We start from the raw sequence: 18,197 nt of genomic DNA, 5'->3' as shown, positions 1-18,197 counted from the left end.
GCCCTTCTTTTCACTACATCTGTATCTTTGGGGTAAATACCCAGTAGTGCAATTGCAGGGTCATAGGGTGGCTCTGTTTTTAATTTTTTGAGGAATCTCCAAACTGTTTCCCAAAGTGGCTGCACCAACTTGCATTCCCACCAACATTGTAAGAGGGCTCCCCTCTCTCCACATCCTCTCCAACATTTGTTGTTTCCTGCCTTGTTAATCTTTGCCATTCTGACTGGGTAAGATGGTGTCTCAATGTGGTCTTGATTTGAATTTTCCTAATGGCCCATGATGATGAACATTTCTTCATGTGTCTGCTAGTCATTTGTATGTCTTCATTGGAGAAGGGTCTGTTCATGTCTTCTGCCCATTTCTTGACATGATTATCTGTTTTTTGGGTGTTGAGTTTGAGAAGTTTTTTTTATAGATCTTGGATATCAGCTCTTTGTCTGTCGTGTCATTTGTTAGCATCTTCCTTTATTCTGTGGGTTGCCTCTTTGTTTTGTTGACTGTTTCCTTTGCTGTGCAGAAGTTTTTGATCTTGATGAAGTCCCAAAAGTTCGTTTTCGCTTTTGTTTCCTTTGTTTTTGGAGACGTGTCTCGGAAGAAGTTGCTGGGGCTGATGTCGAAGAGGATACTGCCTATGTTCTCCTCTAGGATTTGGATGGATTCCTGTCTCACGTTGAGGTCTCCCTCGATTTTGAGTTGATCTTTGTGCATGGTGTAAGAGAATGGTCGAGTTTCATTCTTCTATACATAGCTGTCCAATTTTCCTAGCACCATTTATTGAAGAGTCTTTTTTCCACTGGATATTTTTTCCTGCTTTGTCAAAGATTATTTGACCATACAGTTGAGGGTCCATATCTGGGCTCTCTACTCTGTTCTGTGGTCTAAGTGTCTGTTTTTGTGCCAGTACCATGTTGTCTTGGTGATCACAGCTTTGTAATAAGGCTTGAAATCAGGCAACATGATGCACCTAACTCTGTTTTTCATCTTCAACATTTCCTTAGTGATTTGGCATCTTTTCTGGTTCCATGCAAATTTTAGGATTATTTGTTCCAGCACTTTGAAAAATGCTACTGGTATTGTGCTTGGGATAGCAATGAATGTATAGATTGCTCTGGGCAGGATAGACATTTTAACAATGTTTATTCTTCTGATCCATGAGCATGGATGTTTTTCCACCTTTTTGTGTCTTCTTTAGTTTTTTTTCATGAGTGTTCTGTAGTTCCTTGATTATAAATCCTTTACCTCTTTGGTCAGGTTTTTTCCAAGGTATCTTAGGGTTTTGGGTGCTATTGTAAATGGAATTGATTCTCTAATTGCCCTTTCTACAGTTTCATTGTTAGTGTATAAGAAAGAAACTGATTTCTGTGCATTGATTTTGTATCCTGCCACAATACTGAATTGCTATATGAGTTCTAGTAATTTGGGGGTGGAGTCTTTTGCGTTTTCCACATAAAGTACCATGTCATCTGTGAAGAGAGAGAGTTTAATGTCTTCTTTGCCAATTTGAATACCTTTTATTTCTTTTTGTTGTCTGATTGCTAGGACTTCTAGGTACTATGTTGAACAACAGTGGTGAGAATGAGCATTCTCGTCGTGTTCCTGATTTCAATGAGAAGGCTCTCAGTTTTTCCCCATTGAGAATGATATTTGCTGTGGGTTTTCAAAGATTGATTTTATGAATTTGAGGAATGTCCCCTCTATCCCTATGCTTCGAGGAGTTTTAATCAGGAAGGGATGCTGTATTTTGCCAGATGTTTTTACTGCATCAATTGAGAGGACCATGTGGTTCTTCTCTCTTCTCTTACTGATTTGTTCTGTCACTTTGATTGAGTTGTGAATGTTGAACCACCTTTGTGCCCCAGGAATAAATACTACCTGGTCATGGTCGGTAATCTTTTTAAGGTATTGTTGGATCCTGTTAGCTAGGATCTTGTTGAGAATCTTGGCATCCATATTGATCAGGGATATTGGTCTGAAGTTCTTCTTTTTGATGGGGTCTTTGCCTGGTTTGGGGATCAAGGTAATGCTGGCTTCATAGGAAGAGTCTGGAAGTTTTCCTTCTGTTTCTATTTTGAAACAGCTTCAGGAGAATAGGTATTATCTCATTTTTGAATGTTTGGTTGAATTCCCCAGGGAATTTGTCAGGTCCTGGGCTCTTGTTTTTTTTTTTTTTTTTTTTTTTTTTTTGGGGAGTTTTTAAATCACTGTTTCAATCTCGTTACTAGATATTGGTCTATTCAGGTTGTCAATTTCTTTGTGTTTCAATCTTGGTAGTTTATAGGTTTCCAGGAATGCATCCATTTCTTCTAGGTTGCTTACCTTATTGGCATATAGCCATTGATAATAATTTCTGATGACTCTTTCTATTTCCTTGGTGTTAATCGTGATCTCACCCTTTTATTCATAATTTTATTAATTTGGGTCCTTTCTCTTTTCTTTTGGATTAGTTTGGCCAGTGGTTTATCGGTCTTATTAATTCTTTCAAAGAACCAGCTTCTAGTTTCATTGATGTGCTCTACTGTATCTCTAGTTTCTAACTCATGACCTCTGCTCTAATCTTATTTCCCTTGTTGTGCATGGGGTTGGCTTAATTTGTTTCTGGTTCTCCAGTTCTTTTAGGTGTAAAAAGAGTTTGTGTATTCAGGATGTTTCAGTTTTTTTAGTGAGGCTTGGATGGCTATGTGTTTCCCCCATAGGACCACCTTTGCCATATCCCATAGGTTTTAGACTAATGTGTCTTCATTCTCATTGGTTTCCTTGAATTATTTAAGTTCTTCTTTGATTTCAAGTTGATCCAAACCTTCTTGAGCAAGATGGTCTTTAGCTTCCAAGTATTTGAATTTTTTCCACACTTTTTCTTGAGTTCCAGTTTCAAAGCATTGTGGTCTGAGAATATGCAGGGACTAATTGGTTGAACCCTGATTTGTGACCCAGTATGTGGTCTCTTCTGGAGAAAGTTCCATGTGTGCTTGAGAGCAATGAGTATTCTTTTTTTTTTTTATTTTAATTTTTTTATTTTTTTCAGCATAACAGTATTCCTTGTTTTTGCACCTCACCCAGTGCTCCATGCAATCCGTGCCCTCTCTAATACCCACCACCTGGTTCCCCCAACCTCCCACCCCCAGCCCCTTCAAAACCCTCAGATTGTTTTTCAGAGTCTATAGTCTCTTGTGGTTGTTTTAGGTGGTTAATTTTTTGAGGAACCTCCATGCTGTTTTCCACAGTGGCTGCAATCATCTTACAATGTTACCTTTTAAATAAAGATTTTCATTAGACTTGCTGCTTGTTCTGATTATCCCATCACTTTCCAGAAAACCAATTTTATATATCCCCCTGCATGATAATGGTCTTTTCCTTCACTCTCTTGAGCCTCCGACTTCCAGTCTTTTCAGATTGATGTAATTGCTCAGAAAATCACTCAGCCATAATAACCTCAAGTAAAATTACACCACTTGCTTTCTTAGCTATAGACATTTCCCTTTGTGTCCTACCTGTTCTCATTAGCTGTAGTTATTCTACAGTACACCAGTGGCCTCTTAACAATAGCATGATACAACCACCTACATCCTATTAACTCCCTCTATTACACCACATACATGGATCTTCTTAAATGAATCTGTGGTGCTATGCATCCTACTTGTATGCATTTAGCTATACCTGTCAGGTAGTCTGTCCTATTAGCTCCATTATCCAGTCTTTTGCAACCATTGCCTAACTTGCTGGCATCCTCTTTGTAGTATCTTCAGTGCTGCCTAGTTGTCAGCTGTTAAAAGTGTTCAACTGTTTAGATCTTAATAGGTCTAGGTATCAAAGTCCACCAGGACAAATTATTGAATCTGGGGGCCTAGCCGTGAATATACCAAGTGTGCAAGGGTGGCTTGGCCTTAATGTACTCTCTTAAGAAAGACCTTTTCTTTTGACCAATACCATACTGCCCACCAGGCTATAAGCCACATCAATGGTGTGTGTGTGCGCATGTGTGCATGCATGCATGCGTGTGCACATAGGTGTGCATGTATGTGAATGTGTGTGTGTGCATGCATGGAGTTGGGGATGCCAAGATCTGGGAGTTGACTGGACAGTGTGGATTAGAAACCCTGGTGAGAAGGGCAAGCTTGGAAGGAGAACACAGAATGGGGAAAGGCCAGGGAGAGTGAGGGCTACAGGATGAGGTCAGGGTTCATTTGTTGGGACAGAACCCTTTTTGATGCCCTCTTTTTTGTGCACAGTTGACAAGCCTGGATGTCGGCATCATAGCAACCCTCAAATGTGGCCAGAATGACAGCCCATCCCCGTCTTTTTCTGCACTGATCTGAGCCCTGATAAAGAGGAGTCTCTGCCCCACACACCCCCGACACTTGGAGTACATTAGTGCTTGGTTAGCAGCTTCTACAGAGTCCCAGTGCCCAGAGCAGGCAACCCACAGAGGGTGATACTGATGTCTGATGTCTCGGACAGGACAGGCACACAGCAAATGCTCATGAGATACTGAGTGAATACTGCGGAAGGGTGACTTGTGGAATCCATCTTCTTGTCATCACAGAGCTTACTCCTGAGGTCAGGAAAGGAGAGCTGTTTACATAATAGCTTCACACATAGACTATATACATTGACTTCTCAGGTGTAGGAAGTATTTGCATTTCTGAAACTCCTTAAAAGCACTAGTGAGTCTGTGATCCAATTTCATGCCCATCTGTTTGTTTTTGACCTCCCATTGTGTTGGTAGAGAAACTGAGGCCTGGCTAGGGTCTCATAGCAGAGTCAGGATTACAGGTGTGCTACCTGTTGTCTATCTGCCTCTGTGCATGGCAGACTAAGTTAATGGTAGAGGGAATTTTCAGGGTCTCACTGGGCTCCCGACTGAACATTTTATGCCACATATCCAGGCGGTGCTGGGGATATTTCTCCTTACAGTTCTTTGTGCTGGCTGGAAGCTTTCACAAGGATGTCCCTGGACGACTGCAGGGCCGAGCACAGCTGTCCAATGACCCAGGCCCAGCTTTGTGTAAATATAAGCTCTCCATTCTCCCACCTCCACAGCCCGCTTCTGGGTTCTGTGTTTACCAAACACCTGCCAACGCATCATCCTAAACACAGCTGAAGTCTGGGTCAGCCCTGCATGCCTGAAGCCCCCTCTCTAATTTCTGCTTCCTGAGTCCACTGAGGAGCAGATGTCAACAGGTCCCCTGGCATCTGTGTCTGAGGGGACCAGGCAGGATGTGTCCATTTTGAAGCTTAAAAAAGTACCTGGCTGTCCTGGGCCGATTAGTGCCTGCCCTCCCCCAAATTCATGTCTGTCTGCAACAGCAGAATTGGACTTCATTTGGAAATGGGGGTTTTAGTGTCTTGAGAAGAAATCATGGTGGATTTAGAGTAGGCCCTGAACCCAGTGACTGGTGTCCTTCTAAGAGGAGAGGACACAGAGATACCCAGGGAAGAGGTACTCTCTTAAGAGAAGTACCTCATGAAGACAGGCAGAGATTGGAAGTATGTTGCCATAGGTCAAGGAGTATCTGGGGTCATCCAAAGCTGGAAAAGGCAAGGGAGGAGACTCCCTAAGAGCCTTTAGAGAGAGGACAACCTGCCAACACCTTGATTTCAGACTTGCAGCATCTAGAAGTATGAGAGATTGCATTTCTGTTGTTGGAAGCCACTAAGTTTGTGGTCATTTGCTCCAGTAGCCACAGGAAGCTAACCCACTGGCTGACGAGCAGACAGGAGGTTGGACTGTAGGGCTCGGCCTAGAGCTAGGCTCTTGGGGGTCCTCAGCTCCCCTCATTTCTCCTGCCTTCAGGGCCTAGAATTCTGGTGCCAAGCTAATCTCAGGAGAGAGTTGAAAACAAGAGTTCAGAGGAAGAACTGACAGGACTTCCTGTTATCACTCTCATCTTGGTGGAGAAAGACTTCTGTGTCTTCGGCCCAATATTATGACTACCTTTCCTTAGTGCCCATCAGAGCCCAGGCACCATGCAGGCCTTTAACATCATGTCACATTCCCTCCTTATGTCTTCGTGCCACTCGGGCCACCGTAAGGAAATATGTGGACTGGCAGGCTTGAACGACAGACATTTATTTCGCACAGTTCCAGAGACTGGAAAAGTCTAAGATCAAGATGCCAGCTGATCTGGTTCCTGGTGAGGACCCTCTTTCTGGCTTCTAGATGGCCACCTTCTCACTGTGTCATATGGCAGAGAGAGAGGAGGCAAGCTCTTCCCGTCCCTTCTTATGTGGGCACTAATCCCATCATGATGGCTCCACCCTGGTGATCTGATCCCAACCCATTTACCTCCCAAAGGCCCCACCTCGAAATATGAAGTGGGGGTTAGGGCATCAGCACATGAATGTAGGGGGACACAGTGAGTCCATAGCATCCTGTAGAGCTGTTCTGTCCCTCCCCTAGTTTTACATTTGAGATTTATCAAGTTGATCCTGGTCACGGAGCTGGCAAGTGACAGAGTCAGGGTTTGAACTGGTGTCCAGGTTCACCTCGGAGCCGGCACACTTAACCACTACGCCATATTCATAGAACTTCTAGTAATAATAATCACAGCTGCTTGTTGATATAGCAAGAAGGGAGCCTATAGAAGTATAGTACCCTCAGTGGCTCCCCACTGCCTCCTCCCTACTTCTAGCCTTGCCCTGCCTGCCCCTTCCCGTGCAGTAGCCACAGTCCCGTGATCCCGGTTCCTGGGGTGGCCTGTGATGTTCACACTTGAGGTGGTCTCTCTGGTTGCTTATTTCTGCCCCTTTCTATCTGACAAACTCCTGCTCACCCCACATGGACCAGTTTAAATGTGCTCTGTCTACATCATTATCTAGCACATGTTACATGGCTCATAGATCCCAGTAGTGTGTATCTTTGCCAAGCTGGAGTGGGATCACCTATTTCGGCATCTGGTACCTTCCACAGCATCCATCTCTGGATCTCCAGAGCTCCTAATATATGTTTGAGTAAGTGAAACATGTAGAGGACATGGAAGTCATTAAGTGACCAGCAAGAGAGGGCTGTTAATTGAAGAGGAGGAGAAGGAGAAGGGAGAGGAGGAGGAGAAAAAGCAAGAAAAGAACATCAGATATTCTAAGATGAGTACTTATAGAAGGAACCACTAAAAGCTTTGAGTTTTGAAAGCAAATGTTTAATTTAGGCTCTCCCTTCTGTGTTCTTACAGATGGCACTCAATTCCATATAACGGCCAATCTATATTTTGAGATTTACTGTGGGTCTTACAGACTTTTTTTCTTTTTTATTATTAACTACCTTAGTTTTCTAAATATATATTCTTTAAAAACCAGTCCTATTTTTAAATTTTTTAAATTAATATATAATGTAAAAGGCGAAAGATTTATGTGATCTGAAGAGAAACCAGAGTATATATATAAATAATGTCTTATTTGCCCCAGGGGTACAGGTCTGTGAATCGTCAGGCTTACATACTTCATAGCACTCACCATAGCACATACCCTCCCCAACATCCCTCACCCAGCCACCCTACCCCTCCCCCCCAAACCCCCCAGAAACCTTTAGTTTGTTTTGTGAGATTAAGAGTCTCTTATGGCTTGTCTCCCTCCTGATCCCATCTTGTTTCATTTTTTCCCTCCCTCCCCCCCATGAACCCCCATCCTGCCTCTCAAATTCCTCATATCAGAGAGCTCATATGATAATTATCTTCCTCTGGTTGACTTATTTCGCTTAGCATAATACCCTCTAGTTCCATTCCTGTCATTGCAAATGGCAAAAAGCCAGTCCTATTTCTAAACCTAATTTCCATTTGAGATAGCGTACCCCTCATTTTATGCTGGCCCAGTAGGAATGTAGAGTTCAGGTTGTTGGTGTTCCATTTAGAGCACACTTTCCAGGAGGTATGTGTCTTGATGTGTCAGCTGAGGCCCATGTTGTTTCTTGGGCTGCCTTGTCCAAAGGGGGAGAGTTTGCACTTGTGGAAGGTCCTGCCCCAGGTGTTTCTAACTATTCTTCTGTCTCTGTCTTCCCACTGCAGGCTGGCCATATGTGACCCTCTCTGTCCTGGGATTCCTCTACTGCTACTCCCATGTGGGCATTGCCTGGGCCCAGACATACTCAGTGGACTAATGCCGCCCAGCCGGTGCCAGCCCTTTCTGCTGGCCTCCAAGGCAACTGGTGCTTCACCCTGACCTCATACACCAAGATAACCTCCAAGGAACCAGTGCGTCATCTGCTCATCTTTTGTTGGAGTTATCTCCCTCCAAGACTGGAAGCTTGAGCTCTCACAGAAAAGTGACAACCAGTGAGGCTTCTAACTTTGGGGACCAGAGCTCATCTCCCCCATCCCCATCACTTTCCTGTTGAGTAAGCAGGGGCCCAGAGCAGTATTGTCTTGCTTGCTGCACATGGTAACCTTGTGGTCTAGAACCTGGTCCCAGAGCCCTTCAGGTTCTTTCTACTTTACCAAGAATTAAATGCAATAGATATTTCTGAAATATTTTGCTAACATTTAAGTGATTTCTTTCCCATGTCCTGCAGTGTGGACTCTAGAACCAACACTAGGGCCTGAGCTTCACACATCAGCTCCCTGGCAGGGAGGAGACAAAGCCACAGTTAAGTTTCTCATTGTCCAGTCAAAGAAGATACAGCATGTCCTATTGTGTTCCAAGAGGCCAGTACCTAAGGAGATCTGTTATTGGAACACTGTCACAGTGATCGACATTTGGATGCTTGGTTCCCTAGATGTGCAGAGTATAAACATGGCAGTTCCTCTACCGGACAGTTAATCTTCATTTCCCAACAAAGAAGAAGAATGAAGGAACCATGAGCTAGTGCACCCACAGATGGGTGCTACCAGGCCAGTGGCAAAGGGTAAGGATGGTTTCCTATGGTCCTTTCTCCTCTCTCCACCAGTAAGCCCCAGCAGTCATCTTCCCGCTCAGGGGATTACACTCTGGCTTACGTTATTTTATTTCATTACAAATCAAATGGAGCCTTTTCTGTCATACTGATAATTCACATTTTTATAGAATCATTTTGAGTATTTTTTAAGAAAATGCTTAAAATGTAAACTGTGACTCTTATTTAATTATTCACCCCTCTGGAAAGTGGGTGACAGGTCACTAATAAGTGGTAGAAAAGGCTGAAGAGATCTGTTTGACTTCGGATTTTCTTTTTTTCCCCTGAGAGGGCAAGTGGTATGTGAAGAAGCTGGGAAGTTTGATCCATAGTCTATGTACCTCTTTATGGGAGAACTTAGTACATCTCAAACCCATGGATAAAATTGTTATCGAATGAAAGGTTTCCTTGGAGCTGGGTAGGCCACATATCTTACATTTGCCATCTGGCGTGATCCTTGTGTCCTGGCTGTGGCATTTAACTCAGTGAGATTCAAACTCCTAGAATGCAGGACCGGCTGTCTTGCTGACTTGCTTTCTTCCTACCCATTCTGCCTGGAAGAGTGGACGTGGATGGAGCAGGCAGGCGTGCAGTGGGTGTACCCCGGCTTGACTGCTGCTTGGAACAGACCCAGAGGGGCAGGCAGGCGAATAGCAGTGGCCTTAGCAGTTGGGTGAGTAAAGGACAGAGAGGCCCACGCAGGTGATCCCGAGGTGCGGGGAAGTTTTAAGTAGGGTATGATGCTGGGAAGAGAGAACACTCCAGAGACTATAGTACAGGATCACGGACTGACTTGTTCCGGAACCGTGGCCAGCCACAGGGAGCCTAGCTAAGCACACACACGGGTGTGAAGATGATTATAGGCAAGTGTCTGATGTATGTGCATATGTAAATAATGCAAAGTATTTTGAACTCTTCAGAGACACCATTTATGTAAAAACAAATTTATTCACTCAACTTATATTGGAAGAATTGGTGAATATATTTGGAGCTAATAATCCTGAATTTCTTCTAAGCTATTACATGACTTGGAGTGGTTCTTGGGAATTAGTTCACGATGAGCTACATATTTGAGGTCTGATTAACCAATATGCAGATTATTTAGGACCATTGTTTTCTTTCTTTGACCTCTTGCTGTTCTCCAACTGTAATATGAAAGCGGTAAGAGATCTCTCTTCATGCGTGTGCAGTAAAGTCTTGGATTTGCTCTAAGTGAAAGACTCCTGAAGGTCCCGGCAGGACAGAGCAGCTCTGATATTCACTTTGCAAAGGCCGTCAGCCCTGGGCAGCTTCAGGCATGGGGCGGGAGAACAAGTAGGCAAGGTACCAAGGTCGCTCTAGCCCCGGGATCCTCTGACCTCAGCCGAGCCCTGTGGACAAGCCGAGCTGCAAAAACGATCGCCAAGATGGTTCCCCAGGGAGGCAAGCAGGACATCTGAAGGACAGCCAACTCTTGGTCATTTTGACTTATTTTGGGGACCGTGCAAGAAGATGTCCAAGTATATAATATATAATAATATAATTATATATAATATAATAAGAAATAAACCATAATATAATGAGTTTGTTTTCTAATAAATATCCCAGAATATCTCCACACAAGAGGCCCAACCACTGAAAAGCCAGGTTTTCTTGAGGGTGCTGGCCTTCCTCAGTGGGCATGGAGAAACCCAAGGCCCTTCTTCAGGGAAACTGTTTTATTTTAAAACAAACCAACAAAATCCCCCTAATAGTTGACACCTCTTTGGCACCCAGAATTTAGTATCTATTACTTAGCACTGTATTACTAGTCCTTTTGACTAATTACAAAAATCATATTCACAAAGAGGGATTTTTTTCACCATTGAGGATATATAAAGAACCTAATGTTCAGTGCTTTATTAGGTGAAACTGTTTTGTTTTGTTTTGTTTTTAGGGGAGACTTTTGAATGAGTATCAGTCACTTCTAAATATTATTACCTTTCCTTTATATTTATTATGCTTTTCTGCAACGTAATGAAAGAATGGGTTGTAGAGGACATCATTAAAAATAGAGGACATAAAAAAAAATGTACTCATACTACGGCCCTATGGGATCAAGCAGAGGCCCAAATATGGCTTGCAGATCACAAATTCCTCATCCTGAGTTATGTTCTGTCTACAAAAAGCAAGGTGTGCTTTTTGAAATGCAGTCCCCTGGTATTAAAAAAGAAAGGTTGACAGTCCTGTGGAGAATCTCACCAGCAAGAAGCAATTATTCAAGCAGGTATTAAAACCACAGCCAAACTGAAGTGCTGGGACTTAGGACTAGTTCATTTAGGGTCAAGCAGTCCTCTACCTTAGTAGCTTCTGAGACCATCCATGAATTAAAGCACGGATCAGAACTCATATGGTTGATATGAAATCACTCCAGAAAGACGCAGTTCTGTTTTTTACACTGTTTTAAAAGGCAGGGAAGCATTAATAGATTTTAAACAGATTTCAACCCAAATTGTTTAAAATGTAAACTTCTAATTAGGAGGTCATGTTCAGATATGTGTGAAATCACTGTGTTGTACCATAGTTTTCCAGGGATGGCACCATTGGAAGGCATCTCGGGATGTCCGAAGAGCAGATACAGCCTTATCTCTGGATCATGTGGCAAACCACTGTCACAAACATTCTCTTGCTATGTGGTCCTTAGACACACAATCTTGGGGTCTCTAGAATCCTGAGGCCCCGACAACCAGACTTACAGGTACTCTCCAAATTAGGGTTTCCCAAGCTCTTGAAAAGGAATAGAAAGTACCATCCTTGTTCTGTCATCTTAGGTCAGAACATCCAATTCAATGCCTTAAATTATGTAAGAAAAGGCTAAAAGCAAGTATCCTGTATAAAATAGTTTATTACCATAATAAATAAAATTAAACTTTTTTTTTTTTTTACAAATATCATTTGTGCTTGTTTAAAAATGTTGAGAAGGGCATATCATCAATGGAGGGGCCCGCATATTCCTCTTACAATTCCCAAGAGCACACATACAGTGGAGTTTCTGGCAGCATGGTCAGCTGACCATAAAAATAGTATCAGCTCATTTGCACTTCTGTCTATTCATGCTCATTTGGACAAAGTGGCAGATGCGAAGGAAAAAAACCCAATGGAGGATTTGGCGGGACTCAATGGAAAGATATCAATATAAGGAGAAGCCCCAGACTGACGGGCTGCTCAGGAGTAGAAGTGTCTTTATGAGGTTGGCGAACTGTCGGCTGTGGACAGCTTCCCACTGATGCAGAAATACGACATCTGAGTACTAAGAGAATACATTCATTGGGGCGGGGAGGGCACCCACTGGGTCTGGCGCCTGTGGGGCACTCGAGTCCAGTTCTAGAGGTTCCAGAATGAGTCTGATTTGCTCGCATGAGAAAGACGTTTCATTTGAAACTAATTTAAGCTGCAAATTCACATTGATTCTTTTGAACCGTGTATGGTGGTGGCAGGGAGAGTGGGATTCAAAACTTCAAAACACGAATGCCTTGTGTGAGAAAATGATGCTTTCTCTGGTGGCTGCGTATGGTGTTGAGGGGACAGTGAAGTCCCCCCAGCTGGAGGGCACAAGAGCTGGTGGAAGTATTGGTCTTGAAGCAAGCGAGAAGGCAGTACAATTTTGTGACAGAGGAGAGGCTACCCTAGGGTCTGAGAGTGCCCTTAAGGGGTTCCTCTTTAAGCAACATGAGTGAGGAGGGGAGGGGGGGAAGTGTTGGTAGCTCCATCCCAGCTGGAGTTCCATTCAAGGGTCTTAAGGCTAAACATCTTTATTGCAAAACGTACAATGTATTAATTGAATGCACATCAGAAACTTTTATCTCCACCAGGGCTCCTAAAATTTTCTAGAGTGTATGTGCCATATGGTGGTCGAGGCAACAAGGGGAGAGGAGGCTCTCCCTACACCTGGGACCCCCTTAAGGCATTCTTTTAGTTCCCACAAAGGCTTGGACCAAAATTCTAACAGTTGGCTTCTTACTTTGACCTTCCACCGGAGGACTCAGGAGGGGGTGCTTGAGGGATCAGCTGCGGTGGTGCAAGGCATATTTGACTCTGTGCCATGCTGGCTCCAGACTTCTGAAAGAAGGTTCCAGAAAAGGGCCTGATATTTGGCCAGCCACAGCACACAGGATCTAGAAGGTTGAGGGTAAAATAGGCCCAGGAATTGGATAACAAGGAATAGGAACCACTTTGAAACACTTGGGCCCATGTTATTGTAGCATCAGAGATGTTTTAAGCCATTGGTTGCCTGCTACTGGCTACAAACTCGGCACACAGATGTAGTCTGGGGTTGAGAATTAAAAAATGGTCTTAGGAACGAGCCAGGTCTGAGCATGAGAGAATAAGGTGGCTGAAGGTGCAGATATCAAAGTTGTGCACGAAACCAGGGCTTCTCAGCCAGAGGGGTGCCTCCCTTTCCTTCCTAGGGGAACCTTATCCTACTTGGTAGAGGTGTCCTTGCAGGTATATGGGCCAGCAGCCCTCAAAGCTGGAGTCTGCGACCTCCACCAAGAGGAGGTGGTTGGTCATCTTTCACAGACTCAACTCTCAACCCCACACCTCCCTCAGATGGGGAGAGGACAGCATGGTCAACAAGCAGCCAAGTGGTGGGGCAGGACCTCTGGCTCCAAAGCAGGGACACTCTGGAAAGCAGAGCCTTCCTGCAAATCACATTCAAGGTAAGGAGTTTAAGTATGAGATCAAGTAACCAGCAAGTCTGGGCAATGGAATGGTATAATACATTATGTCCCCTTCCCTCGGAAAGGAACAAATTACTCAGGTAAATATGTCTCAGCCGAACTTCTAAAGTCTAAATGTTTGGTCCAACACCTAGTGACTCTATTTCCCTAACCTCTCTTCAGCCCTACCAGCTAGTGGAAGGTTCAGTCAGTATTTGGAGCTTGTGGCCCTTGCTCAGGAAGCCAGAGCTGCATCCAGGCAAGAGTAGGTAGTTAGTACAAAGCAGCCCACGGCCACATGGATATCGCAAAGATGAAAGGAGAGAAGGTTTGGCTCATTTAAAAAAAAATTTTTTTCCAGAGGGAACAAAGCACAAGTCCCTATGATCCTTAAGCAGAAAAGACTAAAAGCACGTACAGCCACACTGCGGTGATCTGTCACCACAGGCTCACGTGCGGGCCCTGTGACCCCGAGATGAGCACATTCCACCCACAGGATCCAGGCTTCTGGTCATGAGCCCTACCCAAATCCTAGGAGTCAACCCACGGGTACATTCACGAAGCTTTATTTTTTCCCCCAAGACAAGTGTGGACTTTCAAGTCTGGCCCATCAGTGCCTTTGCCCCTCAGACCCCAGTGGGGAGTCATTTCTTACTAACATAACTGTGCCCTCCAGCAGAACCAGTGGGGAAGGGCCCCACTAGGTTGGCCTGCAGGGCGCTGTACAGGAGCCTGTCATCAAACCCACAGAGAGCTGGGCGGGTGCTTCCGAAGCTGGGCGAGGGAGTTATTAGGGCCCTGACCCCTGACTTGAAAGTAGTACTAAACTTCAGAAGCAGGCTAATGAGCACATTTAAGGAATACTAAACTAGAATATTCTGGAGCAGATGGGATTCCAGATCTTTTAGAGCCTCTGGACTAGTTGGCAGCTTCTCAAGGAGACTGAAATTCCCACTGCTTTATCCAGAGTCACAAACAGTCATGACTTGGTCTTGGGAAAATATACTTCCCCTCATTCTACGCTGCCATCTGAGGCTAGATTGAATAATGCTGCAGGCTTGGGAAGCCAGGAACCACCCCAGTAAGCCTCCCATGAGTGGGTGAATAAGTTATATGGGACCCCTGGGGAAGGAACCTTCTCTTGACTTCCTGGATCTCTGTTCCCCAGGGCTATCTGTGCCAGTGCTGGGTGCCAGGAGGGGACAACCCCATTCTGCACAGACTGCTGAAGGCCAAGTCCTGGGACCTGTCATGGCCACTGAACAAGACCAAAGGGATATGTGGGTATGTGGGTGCTGACAGGAGACCTTCAGAAATGCTGAGTATCTTTGGTAGGGCAAGTCCTGCCCTGGCAATTCCCCTCTAGTACTGAGGGGATAAGCACGGGTTCAGGATCTGTGCAGCAAAATCATGCCAGGTGTAGAGGTGTGGTGCTGTAGTGTGACCCATTCAGAAAGCCAGAGCCCTGGATGAGTCCCTGCTGTCACCCAGAGTCCAGGTCCCCTCTCTCTCCACGCTAGTTCTTAGAGCTGAACTTCCAACCTTGCTTGTCAAGTTTTAGGGTCCTGACCCTCTCTGCAGGGCATACACCTGAGCTAGTTCCACTGGGCCTAGGAGAGACCTCTTTCCCTTCTCAAATGTCCTTGGAAGGAGCCCAAACACATGAATAATTTGACCCCAGGTGCCTAGGAGGCAACAGAGTGTCCCGAGCATTGGCATAGGGATCTGGGTGGCCCACAGGTGGCTCTGTGACGGTCGCCCTGATGTCAGACCTTTCCTGAGCCTCCTCTCTCCATCACCCTACAAAGCCATCCGGAGAACCTGCTGCCTCCTTCTCTTTCTCCTGCACCTGAAGCATGTACAGCCTTGGCCTGCAGTTTTCTCCATTTCTCCTGAAGTCCTGCTGACTGTAGCTGGAGAAAAAGAAGTTAATTTTAAAATAAGGCCAAGCATGGATCCCAAGGGTCCTCTAATGACCCCAGGCAGTGGATAAAATACAAACTTCTGAAGGGCCCTCAATCCCAGTGAGAACCAACACAAACATAGGACTTGCTACAATCATTTTTCTGAGGTTGTGTGTGTGTGTGTGTGTGTGTGTGTGTGTGTGTGTGTCTGCTTTGCTAACAAAGCAACTCTGGGCTCATTGCCCTTCCTGCCGATGCTGCACACCCTGAGGAAGGCCACAGGAACACTGGGGAGAGGCTGAGAAGGACAAGAAGCGAAGGGGCCAGTGCGATGAGGACAGCGGCATGGAGTAGGGCCAGAGGTGCATGAGAGGCTTCTGGAACCCTGTGGTCTCTCCCATGACAGCAGGCTGCAGAGCAGCACAGCCCAGAAAGTCTCTGCTTCCTGAAAGCCCCTTTCCAGCTCTTCTACTTGGGAAAGGAGACCCGAGGATTCCCGGCTCTCAGTGTCCATGGGAGGTACCCAAAGCACCTCACAGCTTTCTGGTCTTAACCGTTAGGGACAGAAAGTTGCAAGGCTCTGCCCGCCTTATCCCTCAAGCTCCCCTTGTCCCGGGCTGGTTACAAATGACTACTATAGGAAAATAGAAGATGACGACAGACATGGGCTGTACAAGGACAGGGAATGCTGGGAAGTCCCTGTGCCCACCGCAGTCTTTGGGGTTCTTGGCGCAGGAGCCCAGCCTGGTATCTACATGGGGGTGTTCTCCAGGGCGCTCCCACTAGTCCCCAAGTAGCTGCTCCTCTTTTCTAGCAGTTGTCCTCTTTTACAAAGATCATGGCAGTAAAAAATTAAAAATGAAGGAAAATACCCTTTAGACAGCATGCCCCTCTTCCAAAATTGTGCAGACAGTTTGAGAGCGGCTGCCATCTTGCAGGGTGGTGGCGTGCGCCTCCTCCCACGTCTGCTCCCAGAGAGAGCGAGAGAGCGAGAGAGAGCGAGCGTGTGCCTAAGCGACTGGTCCCGCTCTGATTTTCTGTCAGGAAAAGCCTACTTTGGAAGTTGTTGGTCATGTAGGTGTGTGTGGTGGGAGGGGTGTTGAGGGCAGGGAGGCGGGGTTTTATCTTTGACTTTCTTTCTTCCTTTTTTTAAAACAGACCACTCAGCTTGCTCCAAAAATGTCTCTTTCTGATTCTGGGGACTGGGGCCTCGATATCTCAAACAGCTCCTGAGGAGACTGAGAGGATCTTCTGGAAGTTAATATCCTGAGGATCTCAGAGAGCTGTTTCTCAATATTTGTCATTTTGGTGTTCAAGGCCTTGATGTCCTCCTTCAGCTCGTGCTTCACCTCCAGGACCGTGGCCTGCAGTGTCTGCTCAGGGATGGGGTAGAAAGAGTGCTTGACCTCCGCCAAGATGGGGCTTCGGTCCTGGGGGCTCCTGGCCTCGCCGACGTTGTCCAGGCGCAGGTCGCTCTTGGTGATGCCGCTGTCGCAGGAGTCCGTCTTCTTGAGGGTGGCCTCTCCGGACGCCTTGGTCCTGTCGGGGAGCGTCTCCATGGACTCGGCCTTGGCCACCTGGCTCCAGTCCTCAGCCTTGCCGCAGGCATCCCTGAAGCGGGCCCAGCCCTTGCGCCTGGCGCAGTCGCCGCCTCCGCCGCCGGCCCTGGCGCCCAAGCACTCAACCCCAGGCGCGTGCAGCCGGCCGTGGTCTGCCACCGCGGCTGTGGAGGTCGCCTGGAAGGCCACGGGCGTGGCCGGACTCTCACGCACGGTCACCACGCTGGCCTTCGCCAGGCTGTGATTGGCCGAGGCGTGCTCGGCGAGGGCGCTGCCCTTCTCCACGTCCAGGTCGTCGGGATCGCGGCCGCCCCGCTCTGCAGCCAGTCGGGCCTCCTTCTGCTGCCGGAACCTCTGGAAGAGTCGCCGGACAGGGTGGTCCGGGGGCAAGATCAGGGGGGCCTCATTCTTGCGTTTCATGCGCTCTTCCTCCTCACGTTTCACATCGCTGATCTTCCGGAACACGATCTGCAGCAAGACAGAAACACAGCAAAGCTGAGCCCCTCGGCATCAGCCTCTCGGTCCCCCAAGGGCTGGGTGCACTCATGGCGCAACAGCATCCCTGCTGGGCCCCACCGGGCTTTGCTCTGGGCCTGCCCACCCCTGCCCTTCCCGACCCTCAGCCCTCCTTCCCAGGAACTGACTTTTACCCTCATTCTCTTCAAGAGAAACAATCCCCCACCCCGACCATCCCCATGAGCCCGGAGGGAGGCTGGAGATGCCAGATGGCCTCCTCCTGGGAGACTGTCCTGGTGCCTCAGCGGAGCCCCTGTTAACCTGTCCTGGCCTGGAGTCTAGCTTTTCAAAAACCATTTTTCTGACCCCGCCTCCAACCTGCTGCATTAGAACCTCCAGACAGGAAGCCCTTGCATCCATAACAAGCTTCCCAGGTGATGTATGCGTGAATGTTTGAGCAAGAAGGTTCAGATGAGTACCCAGGCAGGGCCACAGCTAAGACCACCACTGCCGTCTGCAGATCTGGACCCTTGAGTGAACTCGGCTGGCTCTGAAAGCAAAAGTAAGTCTCACTCGGAGGCCCCCCCATCCTCAGGCGACTCAGGGGAAGAGCCCATGGCCTTGCACACGGCCTTGTCTTAATACCAGCAACCACCAGGATGGGTCATGAGGTACTCAAATGTTACTTCATGTATTCCTTGTAGCAGCACTGGAAGGCCCCTGGGATGCATTCTCATTTTAG

The 18,197-nt window shown here is 46.5% G+C and overlaps 2 protein-coding genes across 4 annotated transcripts in view; one reads left to right on the top strand and one right to left on the bottom strand.

Moving 5' to 3' along the window:
- Positions 1-11,749, top strand: part of HHAT (hedgehog acyltransferase) — a 346,612-nt gene extending 334,863 nt beyond the window's left edge. For both annotated transcript variants that reach the window (XM_044267471.1, XM_044267470.1), the window contains exon 12: positions 7,995-11,749. In XM_044267471.1, coding sequence (XP_044123406.1) covers positions 7,995-8,086 — 92 coding nt within the window. In that variant the 3' untranslated portion in view covers positions 8,087-11,749. The remainder of the gene's footprint in view (positions 1-7,994) is intronic.
- KCNH1 (potassium voltage-gated channel subfamily H member 1) overlaps positions 11,703-18,197 on the bottom strand; it is a 376,651-nt gene continuing 370,156 nt past the window's right edge. For both annotated transcript variants that reach the window (XM_044267467.1, XM_044267468.1), the window contains exon 11: positions 11,703-17,467. In XM_044267467.1, the coding sequence (XP_044123402.1) occupies positions 16,604-17,467 (864 nt within the window). In that variant the 3' untranslated portion in view covers positions 11,703-16,603. The remainder of the gene's footprint in view (positions 17,468-18,197) is intronic.

The sequence above is a fragment of the Neovison vison genome, chromosome 10 (assembly GCF_020171115.1).
Source record: "Neovison vison isolate M4711 chromosome 10, ASM_NN_V1, whole genome shotgun sequence".
In the NCBI taxonomy this organism is placed as follows: domain Eukaryota; kingdom Metazoa; phylum Chordata; class Mammalia; order Carnivora; family Mustelidae; genus Neogale; species Neogale vison.
Note: the sequence above shows the minus strand (reverse complement) of the source record. Positions and strands in the feature narration are given on the sequence as shown.